At 39.6% G+C, this 24591-nt stretch overlaps 1 protein-coding gene across 4 annotated transcripts in view; it reads left to right on the top strand.

Moving 5' to 3' along the window:
• PIP5K1A (phosphatidylinositol-4-phosphate 5-kinase type 1 alpha) overlaps nt 1-24591 on the top strand; it is a 39279-nt gene that overhangs the window by 903 nt on the left and 13785 nt on the right. For 2 of the 4 annotated variants that reach the window (XM_027533842.1, XM_027533865.1), the window contains 5 exons: nt 8576-8614; nt 16353-16384; nt 21318-21398; nt 23889-24019; nt 24437-24554. In XM_027533842.1, the coding sequence (XP_027389643.1) occupies nt 8576-8614; nt 16353-16384; nt 21318-21398; nt 23889-24019; nt 24437-24554 (401 nt within the window). Of the gene's footprint in view, nt 1-259; nt 336-8575; nt 8615-16352; nt 16385-21317; nt 21399-23888; nt 24020-24436; nt 24555-24591 lie in introns of those variants that run through there. The other 2 variants (XM_027533858.1, XM_027533851.1) reach the window with 2 other exon arrangements.

The following is a 24591-nucleotide window of genomic DNA, read 5'->3' as shown; positions in this document are numbered from 1 at the left end:
GACTCCACGTTGATTGCGGGGTTAATTGGACAAAAACGTGGAAGAGAAACCATGGGACTTAAAAGGTATGGAATCGTTATGGGATGCTTTCCAATGCTGGGGCGTTAGGGGATTGGGGATTTTGTTGGGGGTGGGAGTGAGTTATTGGAGGCTCCTGAGAGCCTCCCCCTAATGCGTCATTCCTTCTCACTTCGTGCTTCCCCTCCCCCCAAAACGCGCGCGCTCACTCGGACAGATACACCTACACGTTTTATCAAACGTCCTCCTCTGGAGACTCCCATCTCTTGACTGCCCAGCTTTGGGAAGGAATGGGAAGTTTTTGAAGAGAGCCTGAGGTATGTGGAAAAGCAGGGTTTAAAAGACACTGAAAACAGATGCAGAAGGCGGAACGATGGAGTCTCGAATTGCAGTAGAAGTTGAGGGAGGTGATGCAGGAAATTAGGCTTGAAAAGGATAGGGTGGGGATGGTTTTAAGTGCTGTGTAGGAATATTGCATAATAGGAAATGGACTGGAAGAATGCTTAGGCACGAAATTGGCACTTGGAGAAGGGAGCCAGGGAATCTAGCTCAAAGTAGTTAGAAACTGTTGAAGATTGAGGGAGGGCTAAGGAGCCGACAAGAAAGGCAACAGATTGCGTGTAGGAGGGGAAAATGTGTGGTGTTGGGATGTATGTTGGAGGAGGGAGTGGAGTTTGAGTCAGAAACTGTTCTAGAGCTTCCATCAGAAATGTCTGGGGTTCCACGGTGACTGTTACCTATACACTGGGAACAGGAGAGGCCGCCAGATGATGGATGCTCTACCCGAGACTTTGACACTTGCTTAATCCTGGGATTGCATCCTACTCCTTTTGAGTTGACTAAATAGAGGGTTCCACCTTTTCCTGTTCAGTTCAGGTGAACACATACTTGGTCATAAATATCTTCTTCACAAACTGGAGTTTTGTTTATGTACAACCTATTTTTAGTTTCTTGAGAGGTGTTTTTTTTGCCTTTCCTATAAAAGATAAGTGAGCTAGAACAACTCCTGTTACATTCTAAGTGTGAAGAAGGATAAAGTTAAAATGAAAGTTTTTAAATACAGTAGCTTCTAAATTTAAAACCTCTTTTTCCTCTCCCCCAGTGGTGAAACAAGAATAGTTGTGTACAGTCTTAAAGCAGACTTCTTAACCATCAGATCAGGTATTAGAAACAGCTTAATCTTAAAAGCCTTGTGTTTTTGTGTTTATATCCCAGAATTTGATTCAGCCTCTATCTCAAAATATTGTCCACATGGACAGATTTAGGAGTAAAAGAAAATATTTCTGTCACATAGTGATGTCTTCAGGTTTTTGCTCCTACTTCAGGTAGTCCTACTAGTTTTAGGTGTCACTATTTGATACTTTTGTATGTTTTTATATTTTTTGTCAGATCCTAAGACTAGCAGGAGGTTATTCAGATAGTGTAAATGTTTTTTGCTGTTGTGTTTTCACCAGAAAATAGAATAATAGATTGCAGTCAATTTTCCAGCTGCTTGGCTTTATTGTGTTCATATGTGAGGTCAAGATACAAAAATGGCTAAAAGTTTTTTTAAAAAAATGACTAAAAATAACTAGCTTTGGATTCCTTTTTTTTTTGACTTTTTTTTTCACCCTCTTTCTCTGTTTCTTTGGCAAATATTGAAACTGTTGGATTAAGAAATCAGAAAAATTCTCATGAATATTCCTGAAAGCATGGGATTATTGTGTGCAGATACACAGTGTTGACTTCTTTCGCATATCTGTATGTTCAGTTTTGGCTTACTGAATTTAATAGAATATTTCATATTTCATTTCAAGGATATGTTTTTGAAGAGGATAAGGTGTTTGATTCAGATGCCAAAAAGGCTGTGGAGAACGTGTTTTGTGATTGGAGGAGAGTGGTGCTCTGTCTGGATAGTACCAGGGGAATAAAGGCATTGGCAGGAATAAATTGGTTTATGGTCTCCTAAATTGTTAAATGCTAAAAGACTAGCTTTGTAGAAATTCAAGGTAGGAGTGTGTGTGTTTGTGTTTTAATCATTCTAAAATCAACTTGTTGTCCTTAGATGTTTAGCTGAACTCACTTAAATATTGGTGAAACTGAAATCCTAAAGGTAAGATTCTCTGGCAGTGTATACAAAACAAGAATGTTAGGATTCAGGGACAGATTGATGTTTTAGATAAGTCATTCATAACCTTTTAAGGTTCAAAATCTTTTGGCATTCAAATTAGAAAGGATTGGTAATTTAAAATAGTTCTTCCCTGCCAGTATTAAACCCCCATCTATATTATTTAATCATTAAGCTGGAGCTGGTCTTTTATGCTGCTGACAGGTTAAATACAGGAGTTAAAGCAAACCATACACTCTAAGAGATGTTTGAGAGATCTTTTCCCATTGGCGTAATTACCATGTTTGGATTAGAGGGAGGTGATTATAAATTAATGTCAATCTTACAGGAACCATCATCATTGCCTTGTTCTTACACTTTGTTAATAAAAGGTGATGCAGTTTGCGCTCAGCTGTTCGATGTGTAAAGGAAATTTATTCCTTTTCTTCCTTTCTGTCCTAGCCTCATTTGGTCAGTGGTACCACTTAAAAAATAAAAGCACTGATGAGATGCTGTTGACAGTGCTGCCATCTGTCACACTAGTGACAGTATAGAGAGCCTGTTCCCCTGTCTGCAGTTTGACTAGTTCATCAAGAACTTGAAAATAAGCCACCAAGTCTCCTTTTTACTACCTGAAAGGGAGTTAAGTTTCTATTTTGGCGACTTGATTTGAATTTGGTGGAGGAGTTAAAAAGTAAAGTTAAGAGTATTAAAGTGTCCCTTGTTCCCCTAAAATAAGAGCTGTAATAAAATCCTGTGTGACTCCCCTAAGAAAAAGCACTTGAAACCTTAGAAAATCATGAACCTCTAGCTCCTTTTGCTTCAGACCAGAACATTTCTGAAATTGTCACACATTATCAAATGATTCTATCATGAGTACAGATGATTTGGAGGTAACATTTATAGCTCCTTTTCTGATTTTCCCTTAAACTGCCGAGGGAGACCCCAAAAAACACAGGAAAGAAACATTTTTGCCCAGAACTTCTGTAGTAGAGCCAGTCTCATCAATCCTTGATTCTGATGGCTTTGTCCTTCCCAGTAGAGCTCCACCAGTAAATGTATGCTGTAATCTGATAACTCCAAATGGTAGGAATTTCATTGAGGGTTTTTTGTCTGTGTTCTTTGTGTACAGTGTAAGCCATTTGTAGACTGATCTCTTCTCCTTTAATTTTTCTATACTAGTGAAAAGTAAAGCAACTTAAGCCACATTATTGGGGGGAGAAACTGGAGTTTGGAAATGTAAAGACAGAACAGAATGCCATGTAATGAGAATATCAACAGGTATCCTTTTGGTTGATATTTTATAAGTAAGGAGAGATTTTTCTTTATGCTTTTTCCACAGAGGGCTTACACCCACATAGCCCTCCTTTTTAATTTTGTCACCTTGGTAGATTCTTCCAGAAAACTGACATCAGAATGTCACTGTTTTTTAATTATCCATTTATTTCTGCCATGACTGCTCAAGCCCAGGGTCAAGTATAATTATATAGACTTAATAGGTATCCAGTGTCTGTTATTATTGGTAATGTGTACTTAGAAATTAGCCTTGAATATCGAAATACATATTATGTCTTGTTAATTTCTTTGTTAATTTCTGTGTGCTGTTCTGAGTTGATACTGTAAAACTTCTGATTAATAACTGTGCTCAAATATGTGCTACCTACTAGTTATTACATGTTTTATCAGCCTATTTTTTAAATAAAAATAATGGAAACTACAACTTCTGAACAACTTAACCAGGCCAAACTCAGGTAACTGGTGAGAAGTTCTGAGTTGGGGTTGGGGAGTATTTTACCCATTAAGCTGGATGTTTACTTTCCTAGAATTTTGACATAGTCTTGCTTGACACGAAGAAAGCAAAAAGACCAACGTTGTCAGTTTGGTTTTTGTTTTTACTGAGTGTGTTCTCTTGATCAAGGATAGAAGTAGACTTCAGGAAGTATGCCAATTTCTGATAGCCAGGCAGAGGGAATCTGTTTCTTTGTGTTCTAAACCCCAGCCCATCATTCAGTCTCAAAGAGAGAGTGATTGGACTGTTGGTGTTTCCTAGAGGAAACCCCTTCCTGGCTCATTTCCCCTCTTGCACTTCACTTCTCCACCCTTTCCTATCAAAAGAGACAATTGTTTCTTTTTTACATATGTGTTGATCCTGTTTTATTCATATCTCCTATGAACTGGTGTTTTAATGTTTTCTGTTTGAAGTGAACTTTTTTCCCTCAGCTCCTCCGTCTTTTAAAACTTTGTCACTGATTATTTTTCTTTTTTCTCCTATTAAATAAGTCTGTTTATTTGTAATGACTGTATGCAGAATATATTAATTTTTAAATATCTGATTCCCCAAAAGTCCCCTTATTGTTGGAGTCTGAGGAAGACTGGCAAAAAGAGAGAGAAGGGTAGATTCCTTATAGGCAATTAAGTATATCTTACTCTTTGCTGTGTATTAAACTGAGCTTTATGGAGTTAACCCAGAATAAACACCATCTCAAAGGATCAGTAACATTGATGGGGAGTGAGCAAAGGTTGCAGGAGAGAATGGGAAGAGTTGTTGTTTTTTAAGGATATATGAATAGCTTAATACTGGCTTTCCTTTAGCATGCCTGATAAACTTCAAGTTCTCATTGACAAGAGTCTGTATAAAAGAAATGGTAGAGAAGTAACTTGGTCATATCTCTGTGATTTTCTTGCATTAGGATCTGGGGGGTGATTGAAGTGCATTGTTGGGACAATTAATACCCACTGTGATATTATTTTGGAGAAGGCAATGGCACCCCACTCCAGTACTCTTGCCTGGAAAATCCCATGGACGGAGGAGCCTGGTGGGCTGCAGTCCACGAGATCTAGAAAAGTCAGACACGACTGAGTGACTTCACTTTCACTTTTCACTTTCATGCATTGGAGAAGGAACTGGCAACCCACTCCAGTGTTCTTGCCTGGAGAATCCCAGGGATGGGGGAGCCTGGTGGGCTGCCGTCTCTGGGGTCACACAGAGTTGGACACGACTGACGCAACTTAGCAGTGATATTATTTAAGTTACTTTCTCAGCTCAGTGTATGTTCCAGGCCAGCAATACTGCCTTTTTTTTTTTTTTTTAAGATAGAACCAGGTTTGGAAATAGAATTGGGAGGTGGTGAACTGCTGGAAATCTTAACTGCTCCTTAGCTTTGGATTGGCTTATCCAAGAGACTCAGGTCTTTTAAAGAAGGACTCAGATATCCAACCTCCCACCCCCCAAATTTCAACCAGAATTTTAGTGCTAAGAGATACATATTTGTGGACTGAGAATCATAAAATGTGGCTTATAGAACTGGAAGCAAAAGTTTATTAAAAGGAAATGTAGAGATATTTTAATTTAACCCTCTTATTTTCCAAATTAGGAAACTGAGGTTCAAAGACATTGTTAATAGTGGCAAAGACTTTGCATAAAGTCTGTATGTTATCACAGTGAGTCTTAGTACATTTGTGATTCATTCCTTGCTACTTGGCTCTTACCTGAGCCAGGTTGACCCTAGGACTGGTAGATCAATGAGTTTTGAGCTTTTGTTTCTAAGAGCATCCTTGCCTTTCAGACCTTTTTCTAGAAAACTCTAAAAATTGACACCTGCTAGGAACAAAATCCAACCAGTCCATCCTAAAGGAAATCAGTCCTGAATATTCATCGGAAGGACTGATGTTGAAGCTGAAACTCCAGTACTTTGGCCACCTGATGCGAAGAACTGACTCATTTGGAAAGACCCTGATGCTGGGAAAGATTGAAGGCAGGAGAAGGGGACGACAGAGGATGAGATGGTTGGATGGCATCACCGACTCAATGGACCTGAGTTTAGAGTAAACTCTGGGAGTTGGTGATGGACAGGGAGGCCTGGTGTGCTGCGGTTCATGGGGTCGCAAAGAGTCGGACATGACTGAGCGACTGAACTGAAGAAACAAAATTTAACTTTTCTCTAAGATGTGGCTTGATTTTCATGATTAACTTGGTTTAGTTCTTACTGAGGGTATGGTAACAGTGCCTGGCCCCCACCACCCAACACTATCTCTTAGAGCTGTGTGCTCAGCAATGCTTCTCATTAGGCTGGCATTTCTGAGGATTTTCATTTGAATAACCTATTATACCTTCTACATGCAGGGGTATAATTAAAGTGGCATTCAGTATTTCAGGTTAAAGAGGACTAGAGAGATTGTTTACGATAGTCCAGCAAATAACTGTGTGATTTTGTTCAGGTTTTTGCTTTTTTTAAAAAATCTCTGGCTGTCAATATTATCAATCAAAACACCCTCTCAGAATTATCATTTTGCTTCCCAAAAGCCTGCTTGTCTCTTTCTGATTTCTATAGGAATTGACAGATTTATGTAGTAATATTGGTAGCTCATTAAGCTAAGTCTCTGGAATCTCTTCTTTATGACCTGTTCAGGCAAAACTCGTCTGAGGAATGCACATCCGGCCCAGTTCTAGCATCCTGAAATTATGTGTGTACTTCAAGCATTAAAGTCAGTTACAGGCTGCCTCTTAGTTTCTCATCTGGAAGATGATGTCATTTCATCTTTGACGGAAATGTTTCTGCTCTGAAAGCACTGGGAGAGGCTCTGGTATTAAGGCCAACTCTTGTTTTGTTCCACATGCTGAGGGGGGGTGGGGGAGGGGAACGACATCTCTTATTTTGGAGCTGTGTGCTGTCTGAAAATATCTCTGTGTTGATTATCTCCTCTTTTAAGGCCAGCTCATTTCTCCTCTAAAGTTTACCTTTTTCACACTTCGCAGAATTGTATTAATTTTCTTTTCTTCCTTTACATTTTCTCCTTGCTCTCATAGTAAGTCATAGTTGCCAGTGCTTTGGTAGCTGCAACCCAGTTTATGGAGAGTCCTAGTGATGTTTTTGCCAAGTGACTAGAAACCAGCCCCTTTGGTACCTTTTTCATTACCAACACAATTTAGTCTGGGACTAAGGACCAAAATGGAGTGCTTCCTTAAGACTATTCAGAGTTACTCAGAAAAATTTTCTGTGACATAGTGTGATGATTCAACTTTGTATTTTAGCAAGAATTGATTGGATTATTTCCTCTCTGGCACTTAACTGGCTGGTTCAGTTGTCTTGAAATTATTTTAGTAACATTAAAGATTTCTCAGCTAATTTTCATAATTTAGAAGCTAGATCTTTATTTATTTTTCTTTAGATCTTTATTTTTCAAATATCCAGGAGATACCCTGAAATTAGGGATACCTGTTTTATGGGAGAATATTGGTACTCTAAAGGATATGAAAGATAAATTCTTCAGAGAGAACCTGTTAGCATATGCGCTGATACAGGTTTGTTTCAGGTTGTATGAGAATCTCAAAGTAATAATGGAGAATGGGAGTGAGTGTATAGGAGTCATGCTTTATCTGTAGCTTGCAACTGTCAGCAGCTTTCTAGACATCATCTTTCACATTTTTCCTTCTAGTCTATCTCTGTAGCAGCATAATATGTTGTAATGAGCTCAAGTTAATGTATAGGGAGGGGATTGATGCTGATCTTTATGTGTGGAACTGCTGAGCACTAGTTTACTGGGGAAAATGGGTTATAAAACAGCAATAAAGCCATTCCTACATATCTCTATAATTGTTAAATTACCTGTTTGTTATAGAAATTTTATATAGATAAGGAAAAATAGAAATTTAAACTTAGAATATCACCTTAATCATACTATCCAATATAGTCATATTTTAACATTTTAGTCTATAATCTTGACATTTTTTATGTGTATAAATACATGTGACTTTATAGATAAGCATTTTAGAAAAATACTGTACTATATAATTATTTAGCTTTTTCCATTATACAGTTTATTGTGACAGCCTATCCATAAATGAACATAAAGATAATGGTTCTATACTATTCCCTTTTATGACTATACCACAACTTATATCACCTATATTGTATATTTAGATTCTTTCTAGTAATAGTTTTTACATACAGTGCTACAGTAAATATATTTGTATATATGTCTTTATCCACTTGACCAGTTATTTCCTTTGGATAAATTGTCACTTCTGGGACAGATGGTACATATTTGCTTTTAAGGCGTTTTGCTAGATGTTACCAAATTGCCCTCACAAGTGGAAGACCCTCAAGTAAAATGTATACACCTTCTTTTTTAAAGGGGTAGAAGCCTGTGTGCAAGGAGCTTTATACCTGAATTTTTTTTGCCAACCTGAAGTCATGCAATAGTGAAATTGTTTGGGTTACAAGTTTTGTGATCCTTCCTGGAATTTTTCTGCCAGAGCTGCTGCTTTTTTTTTTTTTTTTTGGCTTCTACCTAGAACTGCAGGAAATCTTCTCACATTTCACAGTATGGTACTGGGGATCAGGTCAGGTCCTGTTAATAATTTTAAACTTTAGAGATGTCATGTGGGTTTTTTTTTTAAATATGCTTGTTCTATTGTAAGCAAGTAGAACCCCAGAAGTAAGTGATAATTTTCTGTTTTTCCTCATTTAGGTCTCCACATTCTGTGCTGTGGGGTCAGCCGTAAGAGAGGTAGATCTGATGTGTATCTGTGCTGAAGAAGCTTGAGCTCCTTACAGTTACTAGCAGCGGACTCCTCTTCCCCATAACAATTGCAATTTTTTTTTAAGTAGTGTGCATGGCCTTTTGAGAAGGCTGTGAATGTCCTGCAAAGATTATTTGACTTTAGCTTCCATTTCCCTCTACCCTCTCCAAAAAAATGCTACCTTAACATAGCAAGTTCTTTTCTCACAGTTCCACAATATAAGATGAATCTGTTGACTGTCTTTTGTCTCCCTCGAAGTCTTCCCATAACTCCATTTCCTTTTGTTTCAGTAAATGTGTCTCTCTCTTTTCCCTTTCTGTTGTACTTGTCATTTCCCCTGACCCTTCTCATCCTGTAGATGGGGTTTTATAATTCACAATGATAATAATTGCTAGTATTTACAGAGCATTTATTACATATTAAGTGCTATATAGGATTTATTTAATTCTCATAACTATCCTATGATGTACATGTTGTTATATCTCCATTTTATGGATGAGGTAACCAAGGCCTAGAGAGTTCCAACCAACTTGTCAAGGTTATCGAGTTAGTAAATGTAGATCTAGTATTCAAACCTAGCCAACTTAGGTGTACTGATTTCAGAGCCCACATTCCTGCCCACAATACCTTACTGCTCTCTCACTAGTCTAAAAGTCTGTGTGTGAACTAACTTGACTTTAAACCAGATTAAATATTTGTTGTTCAACAAAGAATAGTGCAGAGGGGAACTTCCCCTTCTGATTTGTGCTGTCAAAATTCTGAGCTCCTCCATGTGTAATACCTGGAGTTATTGATCATTCTTTCAGAAAATATTTTAGAAGTTAATGTGGATTTTTGCCAAGGATTGGTAAGTGATTGTACAGTCAATTTCTAAGATCATTAAAACAAGAGTGCCTGTCAGATGCCCTCTTTTTGTCATTGCAGATTCAGTGGTCATAACTCTTCTGCTTTTAATCAGACAGAGTCATGGTCCCAGTGACACCAAAAAGAAAACTCTTAATCTGAGAAGAATTAAAAACTATCTCTGTTAAAGTTGTTCATGTATTTTTGTGAAGAAAAGAGGTACTTTGTACTGCTAGTGAGGACCTTAACATCTGTGAAATTGCTCTGTCAAGTATCAGTTTTGAAAGGCAGCTTCTGCTCCTCTAGAATACTGGCATTGTCCGTTTGAAAACAAGTATAATCTCACTGAAAGAAAAGAAAGGTACTTTCCTGCTGTTCTTGCCGGTGACATTGATGACCGTTGCTGGAGGAGCAGAGTAGTGGCATTGTTCATTCCATTGAGAGGAACCAAGGGAGGACTCTTTATCCTCATATCAATGAAAGTGGGAAGGGAAGGGGAAACCTCAGGGGAAGAAAATATGTGTTTATACTGTCCATTAGCAGTTGTAAGATTTATTTAGTCTGTAAAAACATTCTTGTTCCTTTGGTGCTTTCCTTTTCCCCCTTAGACTCTTGAGTGGCCAGGAAATTGAAAACAAAATATGGTTTAGAAGAAGGAGAGTTGAACTGGGGGGTTGGGAATGTGAATTCCAATTCTGTCTCTGTCACCACCATTGCTCTTTAATTTTGAGCACATCCCTTATGCTCTGTTTATTTACTTATAATAGATTAAATACATCTTACTATTAAGAATTGGGCTTCCCTTGTGGCTCAGCTGGTAAAGAATCTGCCTGCAATGCAGGAGACCTGAGTTTAATCCCGAGGCTGGGAAGATCCCCTGGAGAAGGGAAGGGCTACCCACTTCAGTATTCTGGCCTGGAGAATTCCAAAGACTGTATAGTCCTTGGGGTCCCAAAGAATCAGACACAACTGAGCAACTTTCACATTAAGAATAGGTTAAAATCTCAAAGGCCCTTGTTGAATGATTTTTTAATGTAAGTTGTTACTGATTTGTTAGCTTAAATGGGCATATAGGTTCATAAGTGGCTGAAGGGACTGAGTTCTCAACTTGTTCTATTTAAAAATCAATTTTCATTAATATCTATAGATCTCAGCCAGATTGAGCCTGCCTTGGTCAGAATTTTTTAAAAATCCCCAAAGTGAATATATCCTTGTTTCTCTAAGTCTTTTGTTTGTTTAGTTATTAGTGGACAACAAGCCAGTCTTTATTAGTAAATATGTAATTGAGTACAGTTTTACACATTGGTCCTTGTTTATGTCCCCTAGATCTTTTTACATTTTCATCTTTTCCACAGAGGAACTGGTACTTGATGAAATCACCATGATTGGCTCTGCATCATATATTGACCCACTTGGAATTAAGCTGTTTATACAGTTATTTTTCTGACACAACCTGTTTGTCATGGCTTTATTTTTTGCTGCCAGTGGAGCAACATTAGCCTTTCGTTTAGAATGCTTCTTGGTCCAGGGCCTATTAGTAAGTAGGAACTACATGATCATGAAGGAAACAAACAAACATGAAGGAAATGTTTTTCCCTGAGGAGGAGGAAGTTTACCATTGGAACTCAGTAGTAGTTATTGTTCAGTCGCTCAGTTGTCTCCGACTCTTTGCAACCTCATGGACTGCAGCGCACCAGTCTTCCGTGTCCTTCACCATCTCCTAGAGATTGCTTAAACTCAACGTCCATTGAGTCAGTGATGCCATCCAGCCATCTCATCCTCTGTTGTCCCCTTCTCCTCCTGCCTTCAATCTTTCTCAGCATCAGGGTCTTTTCCAGTGAGTTGGCTCTTTGCATCAGGTAGCCAAAGTACAGGAGCTTCAGCATCAGTCCTTCCAATGAATATTCAGGATTGATTTTCTTTAGGATTGACTGGTTTGATCTCCTTACAGTCCAAGGAACTCTGAAGAGTCTTCTCCAGCACCACAGTTCGAAAGCATCAATTTTTCAGCGCTCAGCCTTCTTTATGGCCTAACTCTCATGTCCGTACATGACTACTGGAAAAACCATAGTTTTGACTAGACAGACCTTTGTCTGCAAAGTGATGTCTCTGCTTTTTAATATGTTGCCAAGGTTTGTCATAGCTTTTCTTCCATGGAGCAAACGTCTTTTAATTTCATGGCTACAGTCACTGTCTGCAGTGATTTTGAAGCCCAAGAAAAGAAAAGTCTGTCACTGTTTTTCACTGTTTCCCCACCTATTTGCCATGAAGTGATGGGACCGGATGCCATGATTTTAGTTTTTTTAATATTAAATTTTAAGCCAGCTTTTTCACTCTCTCTCACCTTCAAGAGGCTCTTTAGTTCTTCTTTGCTTTCTGCCGTAAGGGTGGTACTCACATCTGTGGTTATTGATATTTCTCCTTGCTGTCTTGATTCCTGCTTGTGATTCATCCAGCCTGGCATTTCGCATGATGTGCTCTGCATAGAAGTTAAAGAAACAGGGTGACAATGGATACTTCTTTGACGCACTCCTTTCCCAGTTTTGAACCAGTCTCTTCCATGTTTGATTCTAATTGTTGCTTCTTGACCTGCAGTTTCTTCACCCAAAAAAAGGATGCTATATATGGATTGTGGGTATGGATTATAAGATGATAGTTTATACTTATCAGAGTATGTTTTACACAGATGCTAGAAAGAAAACTTTCTGTTGACTGATACTCTAATCTCATCCTAATTTAGGGATAAATCTCATTCTCCTCAAACATTGGCTGAATGGGTGTTGCCACTGCTGAGTTGGTATTCTTTTCTCTTCTTTTTGTTTCCAATCCCCAACCCCCTCCATCTCCGCTTTCCTCTGTTTCTGCTGCTGTTCCTTCTGAAGAGAAAGCTTGATTAAGAAGAGGTGAACAGGCACAGTGCTGGTGACTCTTCAGTCTCAGTAGGCATTTTCTCTTGGCATGAGCCAAGTGACCCAATCCATCAAGCCTTAGCAGTCGTACTTTGTTCCCTAAAATGTTACTCTGTTGTTCATTGGGTTTCTTTTCTACCAAGCTGGATGTTATAGCAACATTGATATGATTCTCTTCTTTTCCTATCCATTTTTTGGTAGTTTGGGAGTTCTGACCTGTACCCTAGGAGCAAAACTTAAGACAAGGAAGAGAATGAGTCTTGGTTCCTGATTCTCCGCCCTGTTGTTACTTGTTTTGACTATTATTTTTAAGTAATTTTTATTTTTGGCTGTGCTAGGTCTTTGTCACTGCACACTGGCTTTCTCTGGTTGCTGTGAGCAGAGGCTACTCCTACGGGCTTCTCACTGCAGTGGCTTCTCTCATTGCTGAGCACAGATTCTAGGTGCATGGGCTTAGTAGTTGTGGCTCACGGGCTTACATGCCCTTCGGGATGTGGGATCTTCCCAGACTAGGGATCAAACCAGTGTCCGCTGTACTGCATGATGGATTCTTAACCACTGGACCCCAATCCTATTATTATTCAGACCCCAGTATCCTTCCCACTGCCTCAGCTGTAGTGTTTTGAGGATTAATCCAAGTTTTGCAGTTGTAGATAGCTAAGTAATTGGCACCATGTTCCACTGAATTAAGTCCTCCCACCCTCATTCTGGGTACTTTGCAAGAGTGTAGCAGCCCTGGAGCTATGTGTTTATGAGATAAAACTAGGAAAGGTAGCAAGGTAGAACTTTTTAGGGAGTAAGAAGGCCCCAGACTAGCACTCTGCCTTGAACTCACTTACCTGCTTTTTTGGTTCATTGTTTAACTTGGTCCAGTGACTCCTTACATGAAGAGGTTGTTCTGTTCTAGGAGAAACTGTCAGTCTAGGATTGGACATTGGCTCTTGGTTCTGTCAGATCCCTCCAAACCCCTTCCTTTGGGGTAAAAGAGGAAGAATAAGCCAAGTACTGACCAAGGAATCCAAAATCAGTGTTGTTTTCTCAACTGAAAGAATGTGGATTTCTTCATTGAGAATCACTAATTCTACTGTAGTGTGTATACTTGCACAAGGGTTTGTTGGGGATGTGGGGAGGCTAAGGGTTTGGGGAGCAGCCAAGAACTTTGAGGTGCTCATTAGAATTTCATGATGGTCTAGGTAATTGAACATTAAAGCTTCCTGAGGGCTCAGCTTTGCTCTTCCATAGAACTCACATATGACAACATATTTGTGTAGCACATCACAGTCCATGAAGTACTTTGATTTAGTTTATCTCATCTAATCTTTACATAAACCTTCTAATATAGATTCTTCTTTTTTAGTTATTAATAGAGAATAATTTGCCTGATGTAACAGGGATTTGAGGACTTCCCTTGTGGCTCAGTCTGCCTGCAGTGTGGGAGATCCGGGTTTGATCCCTGGGTTGGGAATATCCCCTGGAGATGGGAATGGCAACCCACTCCAGTATTCTTGCCTGGAGAATTCCATGGACAGAGGAGCCTGGTGGGCTACAGTACATGGGGTCACAAGAGTCAGACATGACTTAGTGACTAACACACACACGCACAACCGGGATCTGAACCCAGCTCAGCATGTTGGCTCTCACCTGAAGGGTTTTAAGATTCAAAGGGTTTGACTAATTTTTTGTTAGTGAGTGCCTTAAATTTTACAGTTAAGTTAGCAGTTTTAATCTTGAATCTGAGTTGTGCTGACTTATTGTTCCTTGGAAGCTTTAGCTTACGGTTCCAGTCCTAGGTTCCAGGTCTTTCTCCTACCTGAACTTGACCTGATGAAGATGAAGCATCCTGCAAGAAACATAGATTTTTGGGCTTTGCTGTTTTTCTAATTTTCTGGGTCATTTTATGCAGCACATCTTCCTAACAGCTAGATGACATTTTTCTTACCTCCTTTTTTGGAAAGAGGAATGAAAACCATCTGTTCCCCATAATTTTGCTACTCTGACTCATTAAGGAAATTTTGCTGCTCTGCTTATTGGTACCAGAAATGCTTTTACCATTAAACCTTACATATGGACCAGAACTGAGATTTTCTTACTCAGCTACTAACTTATGTTATTGAGGATTCATCCCATTTGTATTCTTCTTTCTTTTTTAAATTTATTTAAGTTATTATTTACTTGGCTGCATCAGGTCTTAGCTGCACGACACTGGATCTTTGTTGCATCATGCGAACTCTTTGGTTGTGACACACGGACTCTCTTGTTGTGTGGATGCTCACTAGTTGGCAGTACACGGGCTTAGTTGTTCCGTGGCATGTGGGACCTTCGTTACCCATTCAGGGGTCAGACCTGCATCCTCTGCTGTGGAAGGTGGAATCTTAACCACTGGACCATCAGGGAAGTTCCTGGATTCTTTTTAATTTTCTTTAATGTGGCTAATCTTTATTCTCTTTGAATTCTTGAACTAGATCAAAGTAATATATCAGCAGTCTTTGAAGAAAAAAGACCAACAGTTTTCAATATGAAGGGGAAAAAGGGCTGTCTGCCTGAACGATTATGTGTCTCACTGCTATAGTGATCATGGGTGAAATCTTTAGGATGGCATACCCTTAGGAACTGACTTAAACTTAAGAAAAAAAAAATTTAACCTTTTGGAGTAGTTTTCTATGGGTAGTGGTCTTTTAGTCACTTTCTAAACATATTCTTGAAATCTTTTCTATATTTAAACTGATAAAAGTCATAAATAATATTTAACTACACACATGTCTTACACATTTCCACTGATTAAATATTTAGTAAGTAAACAACAAATTCCTGTTGCATTTACAGCAGGATCAAGATGAAGATGTAAGGATATAGATCAGGTTTTGCCTACACTGAATGCTTTTTCATTTTTTCATCATTGCATTTTCCTATCCATAGCTTCTTCATCTCTACAGACCAACTCTTTTTTTAATTGAAGGATAGTTGATTGACAATATTATTTTAATTTTAGGTATACAGTTAATTATTCAATATTTTTATAAACTACATTTAAAATTACTACATAGTAACGGCTATATTTCCTTATGCTGCACAATATATCCTTGCTTATTTATTTATCTGCTTATTTATTTTATATGTAATAGTTTGTGTCTCTTACCCCTACCCCAGCTTGCCCTTCTGCCCTTTTCACTTCCCACTGGTAACCACTAGTTCTCTATGAATCTGTTTTTGTTACATACATTTGTTTTATTTTTTAGATTTCACATAGCAGTGATAACACAAAGTGTGTGTTTTTCTCTGAATTATTTCACTAAGCATAATACTGTAGGGCCATCCACATTGTTGCAGATGGCAAGATTTCATTCTTTTCTATGACTGAGTGGTATTCTATTGCATACAGATACACACACACATGCACACACACGAACACCCACAGCTGCTTTATTCATTGATCTGTTCATGAACACTTAGGTGCTTCCATATCTTGGCTGTTGTAAATAAAGCTTCTGTAGATCAACTCTTTACCTTTTTTTCTGAAATAATTAGTAGAAGTGCAAAGCACCATAGATATGCTCTAAAGCTTCTTACCCTTTTAGCTCTACAGGGAACGTTATTAGTCAAGTCTAGGCTGTCCACTAACTCTGGTATCTCTTATGCCCTTTCTCTTTCAACCATGGTATCAAATGAGACACTTAGGGCTCTGATGGTTAAATGTATCAAGAACAGATGTATTTCCTAGAGAAAATATGAACACTTGGATAAGCAAAGGAACTAGAAGAAGGCTGGAATATATATAAGGGCTCTGTGAGTATGGACGAGGAAAAGGAAGGGACATTTAAAATCCCTGTCCAAAAGGATCTGGTATCACTGAGGCAGGAACCCATTGTCAGATGTAGTTTGACTCAAATCCTGTTTCAGTGAGCTTGATAAGAGATCATGCGAGTGTGTGTACATGTTTATAGTTATGTGTGTTTGTTTTTTTTTTTTTAAACAGCATCTGGAATCAAGAGACCCACGGCATCTGAGGTGAGTTTTATATACTGATACACAGTGGTTCTAAAACCTTAATTCTGGGATAGAAGGATACCTGTTTATGACATCCTTATTTCCCCCCTACTGGGGTCTTGAAATCTATTGATAGGTATGGTTCTCACATCTCTTTGGTAGGCTAGTGGTTATACAACTCTACTTGTGTCACAGTTTGTTATGAATATTAACAACAGCTCAGATTTATTGAGTATTTTTATTTTTTAAATTTATTTCTCTGCATCAGTCTTAGTTGTCTCATGTGGGATTTAGTTCTCTGACCAGAAATGGAACCTGGGCCCCCTGCATTGGGAGCAAAGAATCTTAGCCACTGAATCACCAGGGAAGTCACTATTAAGCGTTTTTAAATGTACCACATGTAGTGTTCAGTTCAGTTGCTCAGGCGTGTCCGAACTTTGCAACCCCATGAACTGCAGCATGCCAGGCCTCCCTGTCCATCACCATCACCCAGAGTTTACCCAAACTCATGTCCATTGAGTCAGTGATGCCATCCAACCATCTCATCCTCTGTCGTCCCCTTCTCCTCCCGCCTTCGATCTTTCCCAGCATCAGGGTCTTTTCAAATGAGTCAGTCTTTGCATCAGGTGGCCAAAATATTGGAGTTTCAGCTTCAACATCAGTCCTTCCAACGAACACACGGGACTGATTTCCTTTAGGATGGACTGGTTGGATCTCCTTGCAGTCTAAGGGACTCTCAAGAGTCTTCTTCAACACCACAGTTTAAAAGCATCAATTCTTCGATGCTTAGCTTTCTTTATAGTCCAACTCTCACATTCATACATGACCACTGGAAAAACCGTGGCCTTGACTAGATGGACCTCTGTTGACAAAGTAGTGTCTCTGCTTTTTAATATGCTGTCTAGGTTGGTCATAACTTTCCTTCCAAGGAGTAAGCGTCTTTTAATTTCATGGCTGCAGTCTCCATCTACAGTGATTTTGGAGCCCCCAAAAATAAAAGGTGAGCCACTGTTTCCACTGTTTCCCCATCTATTTGCCATGGAGTAATAGGACTGGATCCCATGATCTTAGTTTTCTGAATATTGAGCTTTAAGCCAACTTTTTCACTCTCCACTTTCACTTTCATCAAGAGGCTTTTGAGTTCCTCTTCACTTTCTGCCATAAGGGTGGAGTCATCTGCATATCTGAGATTATTGATATTTCTCCTGGCAATGTTGATTCCAGCTTGTGCTTCTTCCAGCCCAGCGTTTCTCGTGATGTACTCTGCATAAAAGTTAAATAAGCAGGGTGACAATATACAGCCTTGACAAACTCCTTTTCCTATTTGGAATCAGTCTGTTGTTCCATGTCCAGTTCTAACTGTTGCTTCCTGACCTGCATACAGGTTTCTCAAAAGGCAGGACAGGTGGTCTGGTATTCCCATCTCGTTCAGAATTTTCCACAGTTCATTATGATCCACACAGTCAAAGGCTTTGGCAGAATTAGATGTTTTTCTGGAACTCTCCTGCTTTTTCGATGATCCAGAGGATGTTGGCAATTTGATTTCTGGTTCCTCTGCCTTTTCTCAAACCAGCTTGAACATCAGGAAGTTCACGGTTCACGTATTGCTGAAGCCTGGCTTGGAGAATTTTGAGCATTACTTTACTAGCGTGTGAGATGAGTGCAATTGTGCGGTAATTTGAGCATTCTTTGGCATTGACTTTCTTTGAGATTGGAGTGAAAACTGGCCTTTTCCAGTCCTGTGGCCACTGCTGAGTTTTCCAGATTCGCTGACATATTGAATGTAGCACTTTCACAGCATCATCTTTTAGGATTTGAAATAGCTCAACTGGAATTCCATCACCTCCACTAGCTTTGTTCGCAGTGATACTTCCTAAGGCCCACTTGACTTTGCATTCCAGGATGTCTGGCTCTAGATCAGTGATCATACGATTGTGATTATCTGGGTCATGAAGATCTTTTTTGTACAGTTCTTCTGTGTATTCTTACCACCTCTTCTTAATATCTTCTGCTTCTGTTAGGTCCATACCATTTCTGTCCTTTATTGAGCCCATCTTTGCATGAAATGTTCCCTTGGTATTTCTAATTTTCTTGAAGAGATCTCTAGTCTTTCCCATTCTGTTGTTTTCCTCTATTTCTTTGCATTGGTCACTGAGGAAGGCTTTCTTATCTCTTCTTGCTATTCTTTGGAACTCTGCATTCAAATGGGTATATCTTTCCTTTTCTCCTTTGCTTTTTCCTCTCTTCTTTTCACAGCTATTTGTAAGGCCTCCTCATACAGCCATTTTGCATTTTTTGCATTTCTTTTTTTTGAGGATGGTCTTGATCCCTGTCTCCTGTACAATGTCATGAACCTCGATCCATAGTTTATCAGGCACTCTATCAGATCTAGTCCCTTAAATCTATTTCTCACTTCCACTGTATAATCATAAGGGATTTGATTTAGGTCATACCTGAATGGTCTAGTGGTTTTCCCCGCTTTTTTCAATTTAAGTCTGAATTTGACAATAAGGAGTTCATGATCTGAGCCACAGTCAGCTCCCTGTCTTGTTTTTGTTGACTTTATAGAGCTTCTCCATCTTTGGCTGCAAGGAATATAATCAATGTGATTTCAGTGTTGACAATCTGGTGATGTCCATGTGTAGAATCTTCTCTCGTGTTGTTGAAAGAGGGTGTTTGCTATGACTCGTGCGTTCTCTTGGCAAAACTCTATTAGCCTTTGCCCTGCTTCATTCCGTATTCCAAGGCCAAATTCGCCTGTTACTTCAGGTGTTTCATGACTTCCTACTTTTGCATTCCAGTCCCCTATAATGAAAAGGACATCTTTTTTGGGTGTTAGTTCTAAAAGGTCTTGTAGGTCTTCATAGAACCATTCAACTTCAGCTTCTTCAGCATTACTGGTTGGGGCATAGACTTGAATTATTGAGATATTGAATGGTTTGCCTTGGAAACGAACAGAGATCATTCTGTCATTTTTTATATTGCATCTAAGTACTGCATTTCGGACTCTTATGTTGACTATGATGGCTACTTCATTTCTTCTAAGGGATTCCTGCCTGCAGTAGTAGATATAATGGTCATCTGAGTTAAATTCACCCATTCCAGTCCATCTTAGTTCGTTGATTCCTAGAATGGCAACGTTCACTCTTGCTATCTCCTGTTTGACCACTTCTAATTTCCCTTGATTCATGGACCTAACATTCCAGGTTCCTATGCAGTATTGCTCTTTACAGCATCAGACCTTGCTTCTATCACCAGTCACATCCACAACTGGGTGTTGTTTTTGCTTTGGCTCTATCCCTTCATTCTTTCTGGAGTTATTTCTCCACTGATCTCCAGTAGCATATTTTGGGCACCTAGCGACCTGGAGAGTTCCTCTTTCAGTGTCCTATCTTTTTGCCTTTTCATACTGTTCATGTATGTAGTGTACCAAAATGTAAATAATGTATCTAAGTAGATATTCTTATTTAATCCTGCAAAGAACCTCTATTAGGGTAGCTATTGTTGTTATCCATGTTTTATAGATGAAGAAAGTGAGGATTAGTGGTCCTTTAGCTTGCCCTAGGTCTCATAATTAATAATGTGGCATTAAGAAGGTTAGGATTCAAAGCCAGTCTGACACTAAAATTCACTCTGTTGTTTTGTTGTTAATACCTCCTGATCGCATAGCTTCAGTGAATATGGCAAACTTATTTGAACCATACTGAAGCTGTTGATTTCCTGTATTTCTGTTTTGTGCAGAGTATGTTATATTTGTTTAATTTTCTTCTCATGATGTGTTTCCCAACTCTCTCTTTACTTCTTGCATCTCTCCTGGGGTTTGTGACGGGGCGGAATGTGGACCCTTTTGGCATAGGATTTTAGGCTTTTCTCTCAGAACATCTTCTGAGGTCTGTCAGGTTATTTATTGAGGGTTTTCTTCACTAAGGGCCTTAGTAAGAATAGTAGAACTTAAATATCAGGTCCTAAAACGGTAACTGTTATTTCCAATAGTCTTTTTGCCTTTTGGCTTTATTAACTGAATGAATATTGGCATCATGAAGAATTCTTTCATGTCTATTGTGCTGGCATCTTGGCTGTGGAGAATAGCCTTCTAGTTTCTACTCCACTGGTTTTATTTCTTCCTTTTTTCCGAGGCTGTCATGTGAGTAGAAAACAAAGCCATGTCATATTCTCAGGAATCTCTTTGAGGCAGAGAGGCCCTTTTCTTAGAGAATTTGTCTCATTACCTCAGCCTTTTAATAGCTGGACTCAAAGTTCTTGTATTTGCCAGTGGCTAGTTCATTTCTGCTAGTGAAGTCAGTTTGAGCAAATAGTATTCAGGTTGGGTTGAAAGTTAGAGGAGGAGTAATTTTGAAAGGAATCTGGGTCTGTGAAGCTCTATTTCTGTCTTGCTTTTTTGTACTGGGGGGCTCTCCTTTTTCCTGGGGGTGCTATTAATATCTCCTACTTCCCCTGTTTCTGCTTTTCTTCAATGATAATCATTTTAATTTTCGTTGTCATTTTTCTGAGGACCACAGGTGAAATATGTGTCCTTTGGAGCGCTTTTAGTCAGTTGTAATTCTTTGGGTTTCCCTGGTGGCTCAGAGGTTAAAGCGTCTGCCTGCAATGCGGGAGACCTGGGTTTGATCCCTGGGTCGGGAAGATCCCCTGGAGAAGGAAATGGTAACCCACTCCAGTATTCTTGCCTGGAAAATCCAATGGACGGAGGAGCCTGGTGGGCTACAGTCCATGGGGTCACATAGAGTTGGACACGACTGAGCAAGCGACTTAATTCTTTGGGTAGCAGCACTGTAACTTTGTGTTTGCATGGGGCAGATCTTCTGAAGATTTTATAAAATGTTCTTGATCCTGAAAAGGGTATGTTCAGTGTTTTATTTTGATGTACCATCATGGTAGCAGTTTGATGTGTTATGTGGAAATTATATACTAATGTTGACTCTTCTTTTTATAGGTGCCTTATTCCTCTGGCATGTCCATGAAGAAAATAGGTCACCGAGGTGTTGATTCCTCAGGAGAGACAACATATAAAAAGGTGCGTCTGAGTGCAACCCTTTCATCTTATTCCAGGAAGGGCTAGTTTTGTCTCTTTTATTATATTCTTCACATTCTATCCCATTTCTTGATACCCTAAACCTTTGCACAATAGCCATCATATGACTTGAATTTTAGAATTTACATCACAAAGGGTGAATTATCTAACCACCTGTATATGTGTTTAAATAAGAATGTTCTTAATGGACAAATCTGATGTTAGATGAATTTTCACTGAGCTGAAGCAATGGTGTTTCCCTGTTAAGATATAAACATGTAATGGCAACCCACTTCAGCATTCTTGCCTGGCAAATCCCTTGGACTGGCAAATCCCCAGTCTGTGGGGTCACAAAGAATCGGACACAACTTAGTAACTAAACAAACAAATAACAATAAGCCCTCAAGGCCATTTTAACCTAGCTTTGGGGAACCATGTGTTTTGAAGTTTTTCTGTCTTTACTCTGGTGCTGGGTGTACATAAAGTAAAGGCTGGATCCAGTTCAGCCTGGTGATATAGACAGCAGGTCAAATGTGTTTCTTTTCTTCTTTGTGTGTCCTTTTTTTTTTAGTATTTATTTGGTTTTGGCTGTGTGAGTCTTTGTTGCTTTGTGGACTTCTCTGTGGTTGTGGTGAGCAGGGGCTGCTGTCTAGTTGTGGTGTGTGGATTTCTCATTGGGATGGCTTCTCTTGTTACAGAGCACGTGCTCTAGAGCTCACAGGCTTCAGTCACTGCTGCATTGGCTCAGGAGTTGTGGTTCTTGGGCTCCAGAGCACAGGCTCAATAGTTTGGCGCACAGGCTCAGCCACTACATGGCATGTGGGATCCTCCTGGACCAGGGATCAAACCAGCGTCCCCTTCATTGGCAGGCAGATTATATATCACTGAGCCGCCAGGGAAGCTCCTGGGTTTTGTTTTTTTAAGATTATAGTTTCAGTTGGTGAATAGAGCCTAGAGCACCTGATTTTGAGCTAGAGATAGGAAATGGATTGAAAAGATAGTAGTAATAACCAAGAAGAGAAAGTTGAACTGGTGAAGGGAAAACAGAAGAGAAGCGTCCTGGGGTGATCCAGTTCTTCAGGTCTGGACTAATCGGAGATGCTTAGGTTTCCTAGGGTAGAGTGTTAAACCCCTGTATGGCACCTGTACTTTGTTTGGCCCATGTCAATTTTCTTGTGTCTGTTTTCTGTCTTACCGCATTTTCTGAAGTGATAGAGGTGGACTCACTCATTCTCCTTCAGGGACATGACTCTCCCCAGGAATGGGCTCTGAGGCCTGTGTCAATTCAACAGACATTTATTGAGCTCACTTTATGCGCTGAACACTGAGACAAAGAGCTGAGTTTCTAGTCTAAGAGAGGCAAGCACTTAAAAAATTAATTATAATTTTAATGCCCCATGAGGACTAAGTAGAAAGGCAAGTAATACTTGGTAAGAGTTGGGGATAAGGGAAATTGCTTAGAACAAAACTGTCCAATAGAACTTTCTACGGTGATTGAAATGTGCTATACTTGTGTTATACAGTGTGGTAGCCACTAATCATACCTGAATGTGTCTAGCAAAACTGAAGAAGTGATTTTTAAATTAAATTTAATTTTAATTAACTTAGAATTAAATAGCTGAGTGTGGCTACTAACTACTGTATTAGATAGCACAGATCTAGTTAATATGACATTTTCTCATGACATTGGAATTCTGGATTGCAAGAATGGGGCTCTTATATTTGTATTTTGACCATAGTATGATAATGGGCTTCCCTGGTGGCTCAGATGGTAAAGAGTCCACCTGCAGTGCAGGAGACCTGGGTTCAGTCCCTGGGTTGGGAAGATCCCCTGGAGGAGGGCATGGCAGCGTACTCCAGTATTCTTGCCTGGAGAATCCCTATGGACAGAGGAGCCTGGAGGGCTACAGTACATGGGGTCACAAAGAGTCGGACACAAATGAGCAAGTAAGCACACCACATGATAATTTTAAAGCTAAATACTTCTCTGAGAAATAATTTTAATCTTTCAGGCTTTTTAGTAGCTTTTTTTGGCCACTCTATTGGCCTTGGGATATCACTCAGGCCTGGTCTTAGAGGACTGAGCTTCAGTCAGTCAGAATATCATTTAATTTTAGTTACATTCTGTATCTGATTAATAAAATGTTTGGAGGACTTTGTATGCTCCGGGGCAGGAACCTTTGGAGTGAGACCTAAGATTGTTCTCTCATTTCAGTGTATCTTCCAGATGTCGGTGTGGGTTAGAGGGAACACTTTGCCTAGTGAAGGCTGGCTCCCATAGTCACACCTTTCCTATTCTGTATCTTCATGCCTCTCCAGTCTTTTCAGGCTTCACTGCTATGTGGAGCCATGAGGATGGGGAAATTGGATTGCCCCAGTTTAGAATGAACCACTGGGAGGGCATTTGCTTTCCATTGTTTCTTCTGGTTCTTCTCTCCTGAGTTTTTATTTCTGTAATCAGATTTAATACTAGAAACTTTCCTCTTGTTTCAGACAACCTCATCAGCCTTAAAAGGTGCCATCCAGTTAGGCATTACTCACACTGTGGGAAGCCTGAGTACCAAACCAGAGCGAGATGTCCTCATGCAAGACTTCTACGTGGTGGAGAGTATCTTCTTCCCAAGGTACAGTAGTTAATTAATGTTCAGAAGAATGTCCTGGGAAACGTGGCTTTTTTATATCAACATTAGGACATTTTAGAGATTCATTCCTAATTTAGGCACGCATCCAATCCTTAGCCTGATTTTAATCAGTGTGATGTGGGATATCACAATTTGGACAGCAGATGCTATCCTTTGGATGCTTCTGTGAGCCCTGAAAAGCAATTCAGGGCGTTGGATAGGGGGTAATATGATCCCCTGCTCCATGTCTTAATCCCTGTGTTGCACCTGTGTCCCATTATGTAACTGACTCATCCAGTCCCTTTGGTTCTCTCAGGAGGGATGTATTGACTTGCCTCTGGGTGACTGTCTTCCCAGGGTTGTGGACTCCCTGAATTATAGGGACTGGTAAGTTATGGCTTCTTCTATTTAACCCCACAGTGAAGGGAGCAACCTGACCCCTGCTCATCACTACAATGACTTTCGGTTCAAGACCTACGCACCTGTTGCCTTCCGATACTTTCGGGAGTTATTTGGTATCCGGCCTGATGATTACTTGGTAAGCTTCTGGAACTCAGGACTCTGGGACTCCGGTA

The sequence above is a fragment of the Bos indicus x Bos taurus genome, chromosome 3, assembly GCF_003369695.1.
Source record: "Bos indicus x Bos taurus breed Angus x Brahman F1 hybrid chromosome 3, Bos_hybrid_MaternalHap_v2.0, whole genome shotgun sequence".
NCBI classification, from domain to species: Eukaryota; Metazoa; Chordata; class Mammalia; order Artiodactyla; family Bovidae; genus Bos; species Bos indicus x Bos taurus.
The sequence above is the reverse complement of the archived record's forward strand: the minus strand, read 5'-3'. Positions and strand labels throughout refer to the sequence as shown.